This window comes from Siphateles boraxobius, unplaced genomic scaffold (genome assembly GCF_051911475.1).
Source record: "Siphateles boraxobius isolate OS27281-9 unplaced genomic scaffold, OSU_SipBor_1 26, whole genome shotgun sequence".
NCBI classification, from domain to species: Eukaryota; Metazoa; Chordata; class Actinopteri; order Cypriniformes; family Leuciscidae; genus Siphateles; species Siphateles boraxobius.
The window spans coordinates 27,444,802-27,462,369 of NW_027508876.1; the positions used below are offsets into that span (position 1 = coordinate 27,444,802).

General features: G+C 35.2%; 1 protein-coding gene across 1 annotated transcript; it reads right to left on the reverse strand.

Annotated features, from left to right (window-relative positions):
• Positions 1–6,080: 6,080 nt before the first annotated feature.
• LOC143752208 (dynein axonemal assembly factor 3-like) lies at positions 6,081–10,190 on the reverse strand. The gene is made up of 12 exons (XM_077245336.1): positions 10,139–10,190; positions 9,868–9,965; positions 9,672–9,781; positions 9,443–9,536; positions 8,930–9,090; positions 8,660–8,836; positions 8,015–8,137; positions 7,796–7,918; positions 7,437–7,659; positions 7,193–7,307; positions 7,017–7,091; positions 6,081–6,516 (listed from the first exon to the last, which is right to left on the reverse strand). Exons 2-12 carry the CDS (start codon positions 9,947–9,949, stop codon positions 6,378–6,380), a joined length of 1,422 nt encoding a protein of 473 aa, XP_077101451.1. The 5' UTR covers positions 9,950–9,965; positions 10,139–10,190; the 3' UTR covers positions 6,081–6,377.
• Between the last annotated feature and the right edge of the window lie 7,378 nt (positions 10,191–17,568).

The following is a 17,568-nucleotide window of genomic DNA, read 5'->3' on the forward strand; positions in this document are numbered from 1 at the left end:
ACGTTCCTCTCGTTACTTTATTTTAATGCAATTACATGTTGTTAAATGAGTTTATTCCAAGCGCGCTGTATCTTTGTATGAGCATGAGCGATGCTCAATTTACAAATGAATCACCCTTTTAAGTCGATTCTGTTCAAAGACTTCATCAAACAAGTTGAAAGATCTGTCTAAATCGGTTCGCGAATCAGTCTGAATGATCTGTTCAGTTCCTCACGCACTGAATCGTCTGAAGCGCGTTCAATCACATTCGACACGGAGTCGTAACAGGAAGATTTAAGAACAACAAGAGCTACAGTTTAGTCTAGTGAGAGCAAATCTGCAAATGCATCATATTTTTCCCAGCGATGAAGATATTTATTAGTTGAACATCTTCGTATGCTGTCTGTGAATGAATGATTCCACAGGACGATACATTCGATTTCATTTCATTCAGGTAATACATTTTACAACCAAACCGATTATTAAGCCACGATAGCACTACAAAAAAGTATGACATTATCCGTTTTTTGGACATACATTAATTTATAGGCTACAAAAAAAAAAACGCTTCAGAGCGTCGGCTCACTGGCAAAGGTTAACAGGTTAAATAAGCTAACGTTACCATTGTGTACAGTTTATGAAATGAACACCCGCGATCCATCTCACGGTAATGTGTGTATATTGCGCAGGGGCATAGTCACACGAATAGTTTACATTGATTGAAAACTAATTGGTTTAAAAAGGAGGAGGCTATTGCCAGTAAAGGCAGGTTCACATAAAATCATTATGACATATTACATTATTTTTGATCTAACGAGCATCTGGTTTGGCGATGCAAAAACGGACTGTAGCCTAAACGTCGTGACTCGTGCTTATTGTTTTTTTCTTCTTCTTTTAGCCTACTATGTAAAAAAAACGACGATAACATGATACTTGTTCAATTAATAAACAGTTTGTTTGATGACAAATCGCTAAAAATGAAATTGGCCTCCCTTTCTTTCATTGTGAGTGTGCGTTTTTTTTTTTTTTTTCGAACGATATTCGACTTTTGCTCCTCTATTGTCGAATGGCATTTTTGGCCGAAATTCACATCCCTACATCCCTGCGAACTATTCTCAAAGACTTACTTTTAGTCATTATTTGGGTAGCACACATATTCTGAATGCCTTCGGCAGAATTCAAATGAGCCATTTTAATCTAGATTAATTCCAAGATTACAGTGAGATTAATCTAGATTAAAAAAATTAATCTATGCCCACCTCTAATATATATATATATATATATATATATATATATATATAATGTACATTTACAACACTATTCTTAGTATTGCATTACCTTTCCATCAAATTACCTTTGCATCAAATTACAAGAAACTAGTTACCTCTGCTATCAGGGTTTCTTTAAAGCAGCTGTGGAAGTGACGGTAAAGTTGACGTCTTTCTCTCTTCTGACTGCTGTTATCAATCTCTCTATATATTTTCCTCTTTTTCAAAGTTGTGAAAACACTGTTGTTGAGTTTTTCTTTTCTATTTGAGAAAACTAGTGCAATGTCCGTGCAAAATCTGTTTTTGTGTGTTTTTAGTAATTGTTGGTGTAGTATGTTGGAGTTGCTGAATAGCCGAGACTACTATTACACAGAAGCCTAAACTCTGAGAAAACGATGACGTTAAGCGCATCAGAATAAAATATAATATTCAGAATTAAACAGTGTAGCTGACTTACAGATTCAGTTAACATCCACAAATGAATAAGCGCGACGATTCAGGGAGCAGCGACACAGTGAACTCCGAGAAAACACTACCCTTGAGCAAACAGTTTGTGCTACAAATGATGGTCGTGAATAAAATATAATATTCAGATATTTTTTAAACCACAACCCCTTATTTTGGGGAGTGGCCACTTAGTGTGCAGTGTGAGCAAGAGTGGCCAGCAGCTACAAAAGCCAATGTGTGATTCTTTTACTGATATATTTAACGATATCTTTTGCATTTCTAATACAAACAATGTCAAACTTGGCACGGCACTTACTCGTCCCCGTAGCAAGTCACCTGTCAAGTTTGAAATCCATCGGACTAACGGTTCGAGAGATATGCGAGTAACAGATATGCCCGTTTAAAATCAGTTTTGTGTGTGTTTTTAGTAATTGTTGGTTTGGTGTGTTTGAGTTGTTACAATTACAAAGCAAAAGTTCAGTGACATTTTTATTTGTGCATGATAGAAAGCAAATACTAATACTAATACTGATATAATGACATACAATACATATGGAAAATTGAACTGCATGGTTGCAAAACAATTTATAATGGTGATATTAGGTGACATGTATTTGGGTATCTGTGTACAGGTAGCAGGAGTTTAGATTAGATTAGATTTAGATTAGTGTCAACTTTGTTATCATTGTGCAGATTATAGAGTATATTATAGAGTATTATAGTAGTATATTATAGAGACAACGAAAGGCAGTTTGCATCTTTTATGTTTAGTTGGTGAATAGCATAGGCTACTACTAGTTTGTGCTACAAATGATGGCCGTGAATAAAATATAATATTCAGATATTTTTAAACCACAACCCTCTAATGTCAGAATGTTTATTTTTAAACAACTTTAAAAGTCTTTACCGCGATATGCGAATAACAGACACACAGACAGACGTTTCTGTAATAGATGTATGCGTGTCTGTGTATAGGCTATTATATTTATATATACTGTAGGCTATATTATGTGTGTGTGTACTGTATATATTTTTAATCGCGATTAATCGATGTGCAAAATCAGTTTTTGTGTGTTTTTAATAATTGTTGGTTTGAGTGCTCATTGTTACAATTACACAGCAAAAGTTCAATGACATTTGTATTTGTGCATGGTTGAAAGAAAAAACTGATACTGGCATAATGGAAAATTGAACTACATATAGGCTATAACTAACTACTGACAACTAACTACAATATTCAGAAGTAAACTGTGTAGCTGACCTTGTGTAGCTGACAGAATGTTTATTTTTAAACCACAACTTCAATGTGTGCTTCTTTTACGATATATTTACCGATATCTTTTGCATTTCTAATCCAAACAACGTCAAACTTGGCACTGCACTTACTCGTGCCCGTAGCAAGTCACCTGTCAAGTTTGAAATCCATTGGACTAACAGTTCGAGAGATATGCGAATAACAGACACACACTCCTTTAGGAATTTTTTTAAAATTAGTTTTACACATTAAATTAAGTGTTTAATTTAAACACTTTCTCAATTTTTGTGATGTTTGGTAATGTTTCTGATTTATGTTTTCTGATTTGCTAAAAAGATAGAAGGCCTACTGTGATTTCTCATGACACCTATTTTAATTTAGATATTTTATTCTTCCATTGAATGCAACATAACATTTAATTTTATAATGTTGTTAGAACTTCAAATTCAATTAAATATTTTTAAAGTACTGTTTTTTTTTCTTTATTATTATATTAAGAATAAAAAGTTATACCTATGTATGTACACAGAGTATTTTGCAAGTCTGTTATCTTTTTTTCTGTACTGTTAACTCTGTTCATTTTAAGTTTAAACTTACAGATTTTTTTTATTGTTAGTTGTTATACAGGCCCTTCTCATAAAATTAGCATATTGTGATATAGTTCATTATTTTCCATAATGTAATGATAAAAATTAAACTTTCATTTATTTTAGATTCATTGCACACCAACTGAAATATTTCAGGTCTTTTATTGTTTTAATACTGATGATTTTGGCATACAGCTCATGAAAACCCAAAATTCCTATCTCAAAGAATTAGCATATTTCATCCGACCAATAAAAGAAGTGTTTTTAATACAAAAAAAGTCAACCTTCAAATAATTATGTTCAGTTATGCACTCAATACTTGGTCGGGAATCCTTTTGCAGAAATGACTGCTTCAATGCAGCGTGGCATGGAGGCAATCAGCCTGTGGCACTGCTGAGGTGTTATGGAGGCCCAGGATGCTTCGATAGCGGCCTTAAGCTCATCCAGAGTGTTGGGTCTTGCGTCTCTCAACTTTCTCTTCACAATATCCCACAGATTCTCTATGGGGTTCAGGTCAGGAGAGTTGGCAGGCCAATTGAGCACAGTAATACCATGGTCAGTAAACCATTTACCAGTGGTTTTGGCACTGTGAGCAGGTGCCAGGTTGTGCTGAAAAATGAAATCTTCATCTCCATAAAAATTTTCAGCAGATGGAAGCATGAAGTGCTCCAAAATCTCCTGATAGCTAGCTGCATTGACCCTGCTCTTGATAAAACACAGTCGACCAACACCAGCAGTTGACATGGCACCCCAGACCATCACTGACTGTGGGTACTTGACACTGGACTTCAGGCATTTGAAGCAACAGAAAGACTGAGCAACAGTCCAGTGCTGCTTCTCTGTAGCCCAGGTCAGGCGCTTCTGCCGCTGTTTCTGATTCAAAAGTGGCTTGAACTGGGGAATGCGGCACCTGTAGCCCATTTCCTACACACGCCTGTGCACGGTGGCTCTGGATGTTTCTACTCCTGACTCAGTCCACTGCTTCCGCAGGTCCCCCAAGGTCTGGAATCGGTCCTTCTCCACAATCTTCCTCAGGGTCCGGTCACCTCTTCTCGTTGTGCAGCGTTTTTTGCCACACTTTTTCCTTCCCACAGACTTCCCACTGAGGTACCCATGATTGCGGTTTTGAGTAATGAAACAGGCTGGGAGTTTTTAAAAGCCTCAAGAATCTTTTGCAGGTGTTTAGAGTTAATTAGTTGATTCAGATGATTAGGTTAATAATTCGTTTAGAGACCCTTTTCATGATATGCTAATTTTTTGAGATAGGAATTTTGGGTTTTCATGAACTGTATGCCAAAATCATCAGTATTAAAACAATAAAAGACCTGAAATATTTCAGTTGGTGTGCAATGAATCTAAAATATATGAAAGTTTAATTTTTATCATTACATTATGGAAAATAATTAACTTTATCACAATATACAAATTTTTTGAGAAGGACCTGTATTGTCACAATAATAAATGAAACTGAAAACTATATCTTACAATATTTTAAACCTTACTGATGGATTTTCTAATTGTTGTTGTTATATTATTATTGTCACTATTCTTATAATTAACTTGAAACTGAAAACAGTAGCAATGCAAGTGTTTGTGTAGTGCTGATATTAATGTGGAGCGGCAGTGTTTTATGAATGTTGAATCATCAGCGATCGATCTCTCTGTCCCGGGCCAGTACTGTATTCTCTCTCTGCTTGACTTTTTCTCGGATTTCCTTTGGTCTCAGACTATCTGTACACCGCAGAGCTTTACACTTTCTCTCTTACTCTGGAAATCTGTCTTTCCTTTACATTTTGTATGTGAATGAAAAGAAAGAGACAACATGTTCACTTTTAAATTGTTGGTGGTGGTTCACGTTTTTTAATTAAAATTGTTCAAGCACACGTGTTTGTGGTTTTATTATTATGACATGATGTTTGTGTTTTGCTGGATCAACATGAAGACCAAACGTTCTCTCAGGGTTAGGGATGTGCCGTTCATTAAAGTTTCAGCATTAAAAGCCATGTCCACACAATTATATATATATATATATATATATATATGTTCTCATTATAATTATATGTAGCCTATATGACAGACTTGCGCTACACGTTGCACTTAACTGTATTTTCCTTTTTGAAGTGATTTCAATATTACAAGCAAAACCATCATGTCGAACAGTACGCATCTGAAGGAAATAATACTTTATTTATCGGCTTTGATGTATTGACCAACATTCATTAAAAATGAAATCCCTACTCTGGGTTGATGTATTTCATCAACTGGTTTGTTTTTTGTTGTTTTGTTTCATTTTAACTTTTTGTTCTCCTTTTTTTGCAATTATTGCCATATTGGACTTATATTACTTGTTTAGCATTTTAATTTTTTGTTACTAGTTGTTTTATAGTCCTATATTACTTTATTTCTCTTAGGTCTATTACTTTAGTGTTTCCATTGTTGTAAAGTTTGTTCTGTTGTCTTGACCTAAGAAATGTATCCATTTATTAAATAGTCATTAATGCATTTATTCATTTTATTTGTTTCTTGAATAACCCATCCACAGTGTTTGTGCATTTTTTAGTCATTTATTAGTTTCAAAGCTAATTTAGGCAACGCTTCATAGTAACATTCATTAAAAAGCTAACAAACATGAATACATATATATAATGCTTAAAATAATTAGTTCATGTACATTCAAGCAGCTAGAAACTATATAATTATATACATTTTCATATTCATATTTAAATGTTTGTTAAAGTTATGAAGTCTTGGTTAATTAAATCTTCCATTAAGACGAATGAATATGACTGATGTAGTGCAGTGTATGTTTGTAAAGTGTGTATCTGAAAGTGTGCGAATCCTTCAGTCATTTTTCCGTGTGAATACTGCATATACGTCACTGCTCTGGTCGTGTGTTGCAGTGAATCCTGATTCTCCAGCGATCTCCTTCACTCTGTCAGCAAAACCCGACACTTGCTCTTTTGAAAGGTCCAACAGGAAGCTGAACAAGAAAAACAGTGACAATGAGCATTCAGGAGTTTTGTTTGCAAGCTATGCATCAAAATGTTATCATGAGCATGAATGTAAGTGTGTGTGTGTGTTATCATGAGCATGAATGTAAGAGTGTGTGTGTGTGTGTTTGTTTTTTTGATTTGTGAGGACACAAATGTGTATAATGACATGTGTATTACACTGGTATTACAACTTGAACGTGATTTATGAGGACATTTGATGAGTCCTCATATTTCAAATGGCTTTAAAAACATACTAAGCAGTATTTTATTAAAAATGCAGAATGTCTCCTGTGATGGGTAGGTTTAGGGATAGGGGCAGTGTAAGGGGATAGAATATACAGTTTGTCCAGTATAAAAACCATTACGCGCGTGTGTGTGTGTGTGTGTGTGTGTGTGTGTGTGTGTGTGTGTGTGTGTGTGTGTGTGTGTGTGTGTGTGTGTGTGTGTGTGTGAGAGAGAGAGAGAGAGAGAGGGATGTTGGACCCACTTTGCTAACTCTATTAGCAGAGCAGCATCAGGCGCTGCGATCTCTCTCAGAGAAGAATCGAGCTGATGAACCATACTGAGAAAACAGAGATTGTGTTATTATCAGACAGTTTACGCTGGTCACTTACACACAAACTCAAGTACTGTTTCTGTGAGCTGCATATGAACAGGCGTCACCTGGCTGAACAGAAGATGCTCTTGAACAAGTTCCTGTATTTGTTTTTGAGGGGAAGTTTTTTGAGTGAGTCTGGAGACAGAAATGACACTTTCACTCCTCTCAGGTTCAGCAAATCTGCAAAAACACAAGAACCCAAAGCAAATGTGTTGAAAACTCTCAAAACTATCAAAAGCAGCAGTTTGATTTGTTTAAAGCACTTCACTGGCAATAGATCTACATTGTTGTGACATAATAGGACATTACCAAGTGCTTGTGTGTGTTGTTCTGCTGGATGTTGCTCAGTTTCTGAGTGAGTTTGAGAGGAAGGTGGATCATTCTGTATCTTCTCTTCTGTTATGAGACGGTCTGTGGATTGACAGCAGGAACTTGAAGGGTTTGGAACATCTTCATTCAGTAAAGAGCTCTCTCTAGTGGCAAGACATTCAAACAACGCCAGGACGTTCACTTCTGAAATATCCTGAGCCGTCTGAGGGAGAAAGATGGCCAGAGAATGGTAAATCATGATGTAAATGTTATTGACATGTGGTCTTGGACAGAGAAAGGGGAAGAAAATTTATGAGGTTTTTGTTTGTAACTTAATTTTGGGGGTATTAAATTGTCACCTTTACATGTTGATTGTTCTGTTTCTTCAGTAGGTCTTTGTTCTCGGTCTCTATGCCGAAGGACAGATATGGACTGGAGACGATGTCCCCCCAATATCCTCTAACAGCGACCTGATCTCCTCTCTGGTACACACACACACACACACACACACACACGGTTTCATGAAAGTGTATGTATCATGGCTCACAACTATTATTGTAGACAGTCAATCTACTCACATGATTGAACACTCGTGTGGAAAGTAGACTCTGATTGGCTGTTTGGTAAAGCCCCTCCCTCATTTCAAAGGCCACACCACTTTCCCTCCATTTCACATATTGATGTTTGCTAATGACGCCACACTAAGAGAAAAATCACAGGACTTTGTAGAGCAGTTGTGAGATAGACTTAATATCCTTCACTAAAACCATAAAAAAACTATTTTGTTACTTCAAATAAATTAAATTAAATCTTATTTTTATTTAAACTTAGATAAACTAACTTATTTAAAGCTAGTTGCCAAGGCAACATTTGTCATTTTCGTTTAGTTTCACTTGCAGTACTACAATAACTGAAATAGAAATGTAAATTAATAAAAAGTAAAAACAAAACAAGAACTACAAAATGATTAAAACTTGAACTATTTTTTTTTCTTTACACATGGAAACATGGAAAAAGTGTGCTGTGAATCAAAAATATGTAATTTAGGTGCAATAATTCAGAATTTGCCTAAACAATCACATTTGTAATAAATTATGGGCTGAAATAATTCTATTTGGCAAATAACTGTGTAACATACAGTAAATTGAGTCTTATTGCACGGCTCTGATTGGCCTTCCGGAGTGCAGGTGTATATAATAATGTCATGTTATTATGGTACATACGCCTCTCTGGTGCAGTTTCATGCTGAGATCCCAGTCGAAACACCCCTGTCGTGAGTCGTAGCGAGTCCCCAGGTGCTGGCGAACACGGGCGTCCCAGACCTTACGCACACTCGCTGGCACTGACGGTGGCCGTTCCCACAGTTTAAAGATCCGAACCAACTCATCTCTCTCCTTAAACTGATGAAGAAACAGCAGAGGAGTGGATATCACTGAGATGAGTCTGATTATGACATGCAGTATATAAAACGCATATATTAATGTCTGCTGGACCTTCAGAAGGCTTGTATCAAGGCAAGGATGGGCGTGCGAGTTAGAGGACAGAGTGTTTGTGATGGAGAGAGAGAGTTGAGCCGCGGCGTGTTTTAAAGTCTCTTCCGTCTCTTTGCGAATCTCAGAATTCCCAAACACCTCCAGAAACACTTCGGTCTTTTCTAAAAAAATACAACACAAATAAACTTTCTTGATTTGATCTGATCTGAGTATACAAACATGAATGCAATATGTGACAAAAACAATGTATAGAAAACAAAATAGAAGTAGCCTAGATTTGTATTTTCTGTTTTTTTTACACCTTTCCCTAACTTGAAACGACAGGAATTGTCAAAATCTAATATAAAAAAATACGTTTATTACATCTCATTTGTATTATATATTTATTTTATTCTTTAAAACGTGTAATATGTTAAAATGTGTGTATACATATATTATGCTGGGAATTATAGGTTATAAACTTATAATTTTTAAAAGAGCAGAAGCTATGTCATAATAAATGAAGGTACGTACTGTGTAGACTCATGTTCTCAGGGGTCTGAAGTGATAAATATAGTAGTAATAATTGTCTGGCAACAATCTCCATACTGTTCTCAATCACCCAAATCTGCAACATGCCACATGTCTAATTATTAACACATTAACATGGACATAAAATTTGATTTATGTTGTGGTAATAATACGTCATAAAGGCTATTATTATGCTGTGTAGTAACAGACGGGTCAGTGATGAATCACACACATGTAGTGTATCAGAGTGTGTCAGTCCAGTGATGGTCTTCAGGATGTGTCTGGGATCTCCGCTGCCCACCAGCAGAACATTCAGCTCTCCATCTGACCTCACCATGTTCTCTGTATAGAAAATACATCAAACAAATGTATGTGAGCATTCCATATTTACTGTGTGTTGTGAGATACTGGGATGGTGTATGGTTCACCTGAGTTCAGGAGGTCTCGTGCTGGTCCGAATCCCCACCAGGTCACACACCCCGCGCCCTCGACAGTCCGGCCGGCGCTCATTCTCCACGAGCACGACCTTATAAAACGGGATAATTCCTGAATATCCGGGATCCCGTTTGTAGCGGCTGTTGTGAATTTTAGTTAGCTATAGCAGCTGGCTGAAATTTTTTTTTTTAATAGTCTGTATGTGAAGCCGTAATATACGCTACAAATAGTAGCAAAATGTAAATAATCCTCTGTGAAACTCACCTCTCGGTCGCTGCTCCTGCCGGGTACAAGCAAGCTAATGTTTGGACCGCGGTTGCTTAGCAACAGGAACCGCGCGCCGTGTAGAGTAGTACACAAACACATATAAGGTTATTTTGAATAAGTTTTAGGTTGTCCTTGTCCGGGTATTGTTCTACTTACTTAGTAAACCAGGGTGTTTATTGCTCAAGTTATCTCTAATCCTGTATTTTTCTTTAGTTTCTTTATTTTAGGGGCATCCGCGAAAAGAAAGGCTATATTTTATTTTTTAAAGACAAAAAACAACAACAACAACAACAAAAAAAACACTGGCGTTGATTCGATAACTCAAAAATTGTACCGTCTCAGATTCATATCTTAATATAGTTAACTACTTCAAAACCTGTCAAAATAGTATCTCGGTGACAAGTGAGACAAAGTTGAATGCACTGGGAATTCCTGTTGAAACTTGGATTTAAATTATGGTGGGATTCAGGAAAACTGAATAAAACAGTTTCATTCTAAATTTTCAAAATGTTCTTCTTCTACAATCTAAAATTATTTCTTCTTTTTTCTTTTTCATTAACTTAATTGATCTATAACACACTCTAAACAGGTAGGCATAAAATATCCATATTAATTACCTTGAATATTAGTGTAGCATTTACGTGGAAAAACGTAAGAAATGTCACCTGATCAGCTGACGTGATTAGACTATTTCCAACAGATATCTCACATGATATCTCTGGGAAAACGGTTGTTGCTGTTAACAGAAGTACATTTATTTATTTTGGCAGATTGATACGTATTTTAAGATACAATTGGATCGTATATGGTGAATTAGCTATAACCACATATGAATTGAAATGGACATGGAATCAGAAATTAAAATGTTTATAATACCTTTATTGTTTTGAAAAAAAAAGTTATACATAACACTGGACCTCGTTCAAGGTGTAGGCTATATTTGTTTCATAGTCGTACATAAATTGGGTATAAATATATATATATATATATATATATATATATATATATATATATATATATATATATATATATATATATATATATATATATATATATATTTAACGTCACAATTTCATTATCATTAAATCTAGCAAATGGCAGCGTTTATGTATGTATGTAGGCCTATTATTATTGAACAAAAGACACACTTATCTGTTGTTTTTATCGTATCTAAAGCAGAGTTTGTCTGTTCTGCCAGTAGGGGGCAGTAACATGCCTAACACTATTTTGACATGTCTGACAGATATTTTTTCTTTATTAATTATTTTCTCTCTCTCCCTCTCTCTCTTCTTCAGAGTTGTCTGTTGTTTGCCAGTCTGACATTGCATATTTGAATCCTGGAGATGTCGTTCTGTCGTGTCATCTTGAGCCAGCCATCAGCGCTGATGGAAATCGTGTAGTGGAATAAGGAGGATCTGGTCTGCCATTATAAGGATGGACAGATGATAGAGAGCTATGAGGGTCGAGTCAGTCACTCACTGCAGTATATCTACACAATGGAAATGTGTCTTTGACTCTCAGAGATGTCAGGAGATCACAGAAAGGCCCTATTTGTGAAGTCATCTAATGTCAAACATTACAAGATACTATTTTGTATGCAGTATCACCTGTAAGTATTCAAATAAACAAGTTTCAAAGATATTCTAACATAAGTCAGTTTGAAATGGTCCCTTTTACATCAACATGTGAACTGATAAAATGCATTGTCAAATGTATTTATAGTTTTCTAGTGGACATTGCTTCAAAGCAGCTTTACAGAACAATATTGCAGTAATAATGTCTTAATGTTACTATTATTCATGTGGTTCACAATATTTCTCTGTCCAGCTGAAGACTTGTGATTCCTAATGGCACTGTGTCAGCAGACGTGATCTTACCTGTTCATCTCTCACTGAAACCAGTGCTCTGTCCATGAACATCAGCTGGTATTGACAGTCAGAGCTCATTTATCAGTATATGAACGGGTAGGAGAAAACAATTGATAAATTATCAGCTGTCAGATAAGAAAATACACATGTAAAGTTTTCAGGAGTTATCTTCATGATGAATATCTGCAGACTGGAATAGTTCACTTCACGGTAAAAAATGATTTTTTGGTAAGGTAAATACTACTGAAAAAAAAACAATGTAATTTACAAGAAAAAGTTAGTTCAGGTAAGAATTAAAAGAAAAACTAAGTAAATTCCATATCAGTACTTAATTCAAGCGAGTAGAAATGAAAGCGTAAATATCAACTCAATAAAATTAAGTAAAAATTACTCAACTTTTCTGATACTGGGGTTCCCATCATGCACTGGACCTTGCATAATTAATGAGGTTAATTTTTCACTGGTTTCCAGCTGTATTTACACTGTTTTATCATTGCTTTTGTTGTCAGGATTAGTAACTTGCCATTTTGTGACATTTCGAGTAAATTTTCTGCTCAAAATGACACATTCAAACACAAAAACGATCCATGAAATGTCACCGTCATTGTGTATTGTCTACCAAGTATTGAGATCTTTGCATTCACATCAAGCTTAACATTTGTCATGATGAAGTATAAATTATTTAGATACTCTAAGTTAAACACATACTATAAATGTCTGGTATAATTCAATAAAATTGTTTGAGTGAAATGTAATGCAAAGGAAATTTCAACTAAATTGATATTAATCAACCTTTTACTATAGCCAAGTTAAAATTACCTATTTTCTTTGTTACTTTCACTTAACTAGGTTAAGTAAAGTTTACTTAATTCCATATTCCAAGTAAATTTTAACTTAAAGATTTCTAATTAAAGCTACTGATAAATATGTTTAGGTTTTTACTTGGCAAATCTTTGTAAATTTACTAGCATTTTCTGAGTGGAAAAAGTTGCCTAGCTTTTTTTCAAGTAAATCCTACTCCAAATTTTTTTCAGTGTTGCAAGTGAAAGGTAAGATGCCGTTTTAATACATATACATTATTGAACTATTCTTCTCCGGCTCATTTCTGTTCTTTGTTCATGGAAAAACACATCAGTACTGTAACAGTAACATTGACGTTTTAAAATTTGAATTTTTTGTTCTAGTTAAAATCTATACAAAAAGCAAAGCATGTAATAGTTTTACTTGAAACATGCAGTGGCCCTGACATTTTTGGATACTTAAGTCATGCTTGAAAATGTCTGAATTTCATAGGATTAGAAACAAAATATCAAACCAAGTAGCATCTGCAAACAAATGATGCTACAGCTTTTCTCAGAACCAGCTTCATTTTTCTGAGCCACTTTTTCAATTATTTTTAATCCGCTGTTTCATGGTTCTGTTTCATGGATGTGTTTCTCAAATTCATTTAAATTCTCTATAACTGAATAATGTTGGTAACCTACACACCCATTGACTTCCATTGTATGGACAGAAAAAAAACTTGACATTTCTCAATATGTCTTATTTTATGTTACACAGAAGAAAGAAATTGTACAGGTTTGGAACGGTATGAGGATAAGTACAGTACATAATGATTGAATTTTCATTTTTAGGTCAACTCTCCCTTTAACATGTGAATTTGTTCCACAAAATGTACCAACCAGCAACATTTTGTCTTTCTTTTTAACAATCTATCTATTTCTTCATGTTTCGAATCCTCCTAGCCAACATTTATTTTTATTTATTGAAAAGCGTGTTATATATATATATTAAATATAGATTTATTTATAAAAAGATATAAATATGCATTTTGTTTTGATATTTTGAATTGATATATAATGTAAAGACATGTAAATATTTTAAATTGTGTCTCAAGTTTCCAAATACTTTTGGGGGCCACAATTGCTGTACTGTGACTCATTAAAAAATCACCTTGATATTTGGTTTGTTTTACGGGATTCAGAAGTGTGATGAAGCTAGATTGAGAGATTGAGACTTACTAAGACACGTACGGGATGACATTCTGATACTGAAAATACAACTATTAACAGGAACCTTGGGTTTGCTTTAAGAAACACTCGATCCAGATGTTTTTGGTATGAGAGACAATGAGAAGAAAAAAATTCTCCAGATTATTTTGAAAGTGAACTATACATAAAGTAAATTGCTTTTTTTGTTTTTGTTTAATACTACAATCAGTAAGATACCTTTAAATGCATGTGATTTTCTAATCTGTAATATTCTCTGATCATCCTCAAACTTTCAATGTTACTGTAACTAATGAAATGGTAGTTACTGTATCTTTAATGGGAAGAGCTATTGAGATGTTAATTTCATTTTTGTTGAATTAGAATTTGCAATCCAATCTGCAATGTCATTTTTGTATTTTAAATAACATTTTATCAATCGATATCTTGTGATTGTCTGCAGTGGAAGATGATGGCATACTTGAGTCACACACAATAGCAGGAGAAACATTGAGATGTGTGTTTGGGCAAAATATCATAAACATTACAGAACATGTTCTATAAGTGCACCAAACTGTAAGTGTCATGGGGGGACATACTGTAAGACGTATGCACTTGCCATCATATACTCATGCTTTTCTTCACCTAATTTTTCCCCATTAAAATGCTTTTTATTTTAATCTGTGCACAAGCAAGCAGTTTCAGTGCATTTTGTTAGTTTCTCATTGTCCGCAGTAAGGGCAAGTATTGCCTGCTGGTAGCAGATACACCAAACCTTGGTATATTTGTTTGGTCAGATTTTTCTTTGCATTGTAGGTGGAGGATTGACTTACAGCATCATTGCAGCTGTATTTGTTTTGTGATTTGGTTAGTTCAATATTAAACATCTCCTGTTTCTTTGCTTGTGTATCAATATTACAGTGGATAGACACCATCATGATCAAAACACAAGACGAAAAAGAGGAGGGAATACTGCCACTCCGCAGGAGTTGTTCAACCCACTGACACCGAATCAGCAAAGTGAAATAACATCAGAATTTGTCATTTTACCGAAAATGGCTACGACACGTGCACAAGAGAACCCTGGAGCAACAGTGCAAATGGATCAGGAAAGTAGACGAGAGTGAATCCACCGAGCAAGAGAGATCCTCCACAGATATACAGTCACAGGTACAATAAAGAGAAAGCACATCACAATCAGTCTCATCACTACCAGGAGATACAACACAAACACCAGAGAGATCTAGAGACAGAATGCCCAGAAAGTACAAATACAAACTGCCAGATTGTTTAATTATTAGACAAAGTAGGAGATATACAATTACTGGTCTATTAGGGTTAAGCAAAGGGGCGTCATGCAAGCCAAAATTCTGGGGGGGGCACAATCTGAGGCAATTGTTTTCTGACGGTTAGACTAGGCTAGCTATCGATAACGTTACACTGACACAACTTAAGTTAATGCTCAGAATTCGCAGCTAATATCAAATCCATAACTTTTTGATCAAGTTAAAATTTCCAGGTCAACCACAAATAATCCCACTACCTTTTAATATCATCCGATAACTAATTCAATGCCGATTTGTTGCTTTGCCCACTTACCACTTCAAGACCATCTGTAAAACATTGCCAACTCAATGTGCGAGACGAGTGAGTTGCTTGAACATACACAGCAAAGATTCTAGAGCGCTGATTTGATGTACACAGACACCATATTAGGAGAAAGGGGCAGGCTGATGCTGACCGATTTATTACACATCCAGAAGAATCAGGCATGTGATTGGCTAAGGACAAAAAAGCAGGAAAATATACCGATTTTGTTGTTTTATTAACATTAAATAGATAGTTCTCCCAAAAATTTTAATTGTCATCATTTACTCTCTCAAGTTGTTTTAAACCTGAATAAGTTTCTTTCTTCTGTTGAAGTTATTTGGAAGAATGTGGGTAACCAAACAGTTGATGTACCCCAGTGATTTCCATAGTATATTTTTCGCTATGGAAGTCAATGGGGACCAGCAACTGTCTGGTTACTCACATTCTTCAAAATATCTTCTTTTGTGTTCAGCACAAGAAATAAATTAATATAGGTTTGGAACAACATTACAGTGAATAAATAATGACAGAATTTTTATTTTTGGGTGAACTATCCCTTTAAGGACAAGCGGCTGCATGTTTATTATTAGGGCTACTGTCTCTTTAAGATCTGTACGCGACGCGTCTAACATACACACATTTGACAAGCAGATTTCCCTCAAGTTTTTCGGTTTGCTTTCAGTTTAGACATAACCAACTTTCCTTATGTATTTGTGTGTAACCTTGTGTGTATTTGAGAGTATTAGCGAAATAAGACTCGAAAGATAACTTAGTCCAGTAACCACGTGCTGTTAGACAGGCTGTTTTAGACGAGGCTGACTCCAGCTCCTTTTTCGCCAGCTCCTTATTCGTCGAACTATTCGTTCCACCTTAAAAAATTTGGATGGTTGTTAACCCCTCCCCCTCGGTGCTTTTGGCCGTATTCCTTAAAGAAACAGTTTTACGGGAATTATGAGCCTGTGAATCGGGCAGTATTTTTCATTTAACATTGAAAATATATACTCCTGTAAAAATTATCTTGTCTGCCTCTATAAATGGTGTTAGCTACGTGGTAAATTCAACCAGAGTATTTATTTTGTATTTAAGTTCCATTTCTTACTAAATATTTTTTTAAAAATATGGAGTAAAGTGATATTATGTTTGCAACTGAGATTTAATGTTATGTAATTTCTGTTGTTTATTAGAAGTTATCCATTACTCCAGTCTAACACACACACACACACACACACACACACACACACACACACACACACACACACACACACACACACACACACACACACACACACGCACACACACACACACACACACACAAACACACACACACACACACACATACACACACACACACACACACATATATATATATACATATATATATATACATAAATATATACACACACACACACGAATTCTTGAATTACAACCTTTTCTGATGTGTTATTGTTGAAATATGGTTCCCAGAATATGCCCCACCATTGTAACTTTTTGTGCCGACATAGCATACTGGAGGTGTCATTACTTTAGTATTTCACAAGTTCTAAAAAAAAGGGGGAATGTAGAGGTACAGATAAATTCATTCTTAAACGAAATCTTGCATTACAACATTTTCTGATGTGTTATTGTTGAAATATCGAACCCAGAACATGCCACTCCATGCAACTTTATGTGCCGACAAAGCATAATAGAGGTATCATTACTTTAGTATTTCACAAGTTCTCAAAAAAACGAAAACGTAGAGGTATAGATAAATTAATTCTTAAACGAATTCTTGCATTACAACATTTTCTGATGTGTTATGGTTGAAATATGGTACCCAGAACATGTCCCACCATTGAAACTTTATGTGCCGACAGCTTACTGGAGGTTTCATTACTTTAGTATTTCACAAGTTCTCAAAAAAGGGGAACATAGAGGTATAGATAGATTCATTCTTAAACAAAATCTTGCATTACAACATTTTCTGATGTGTTATGGTTGA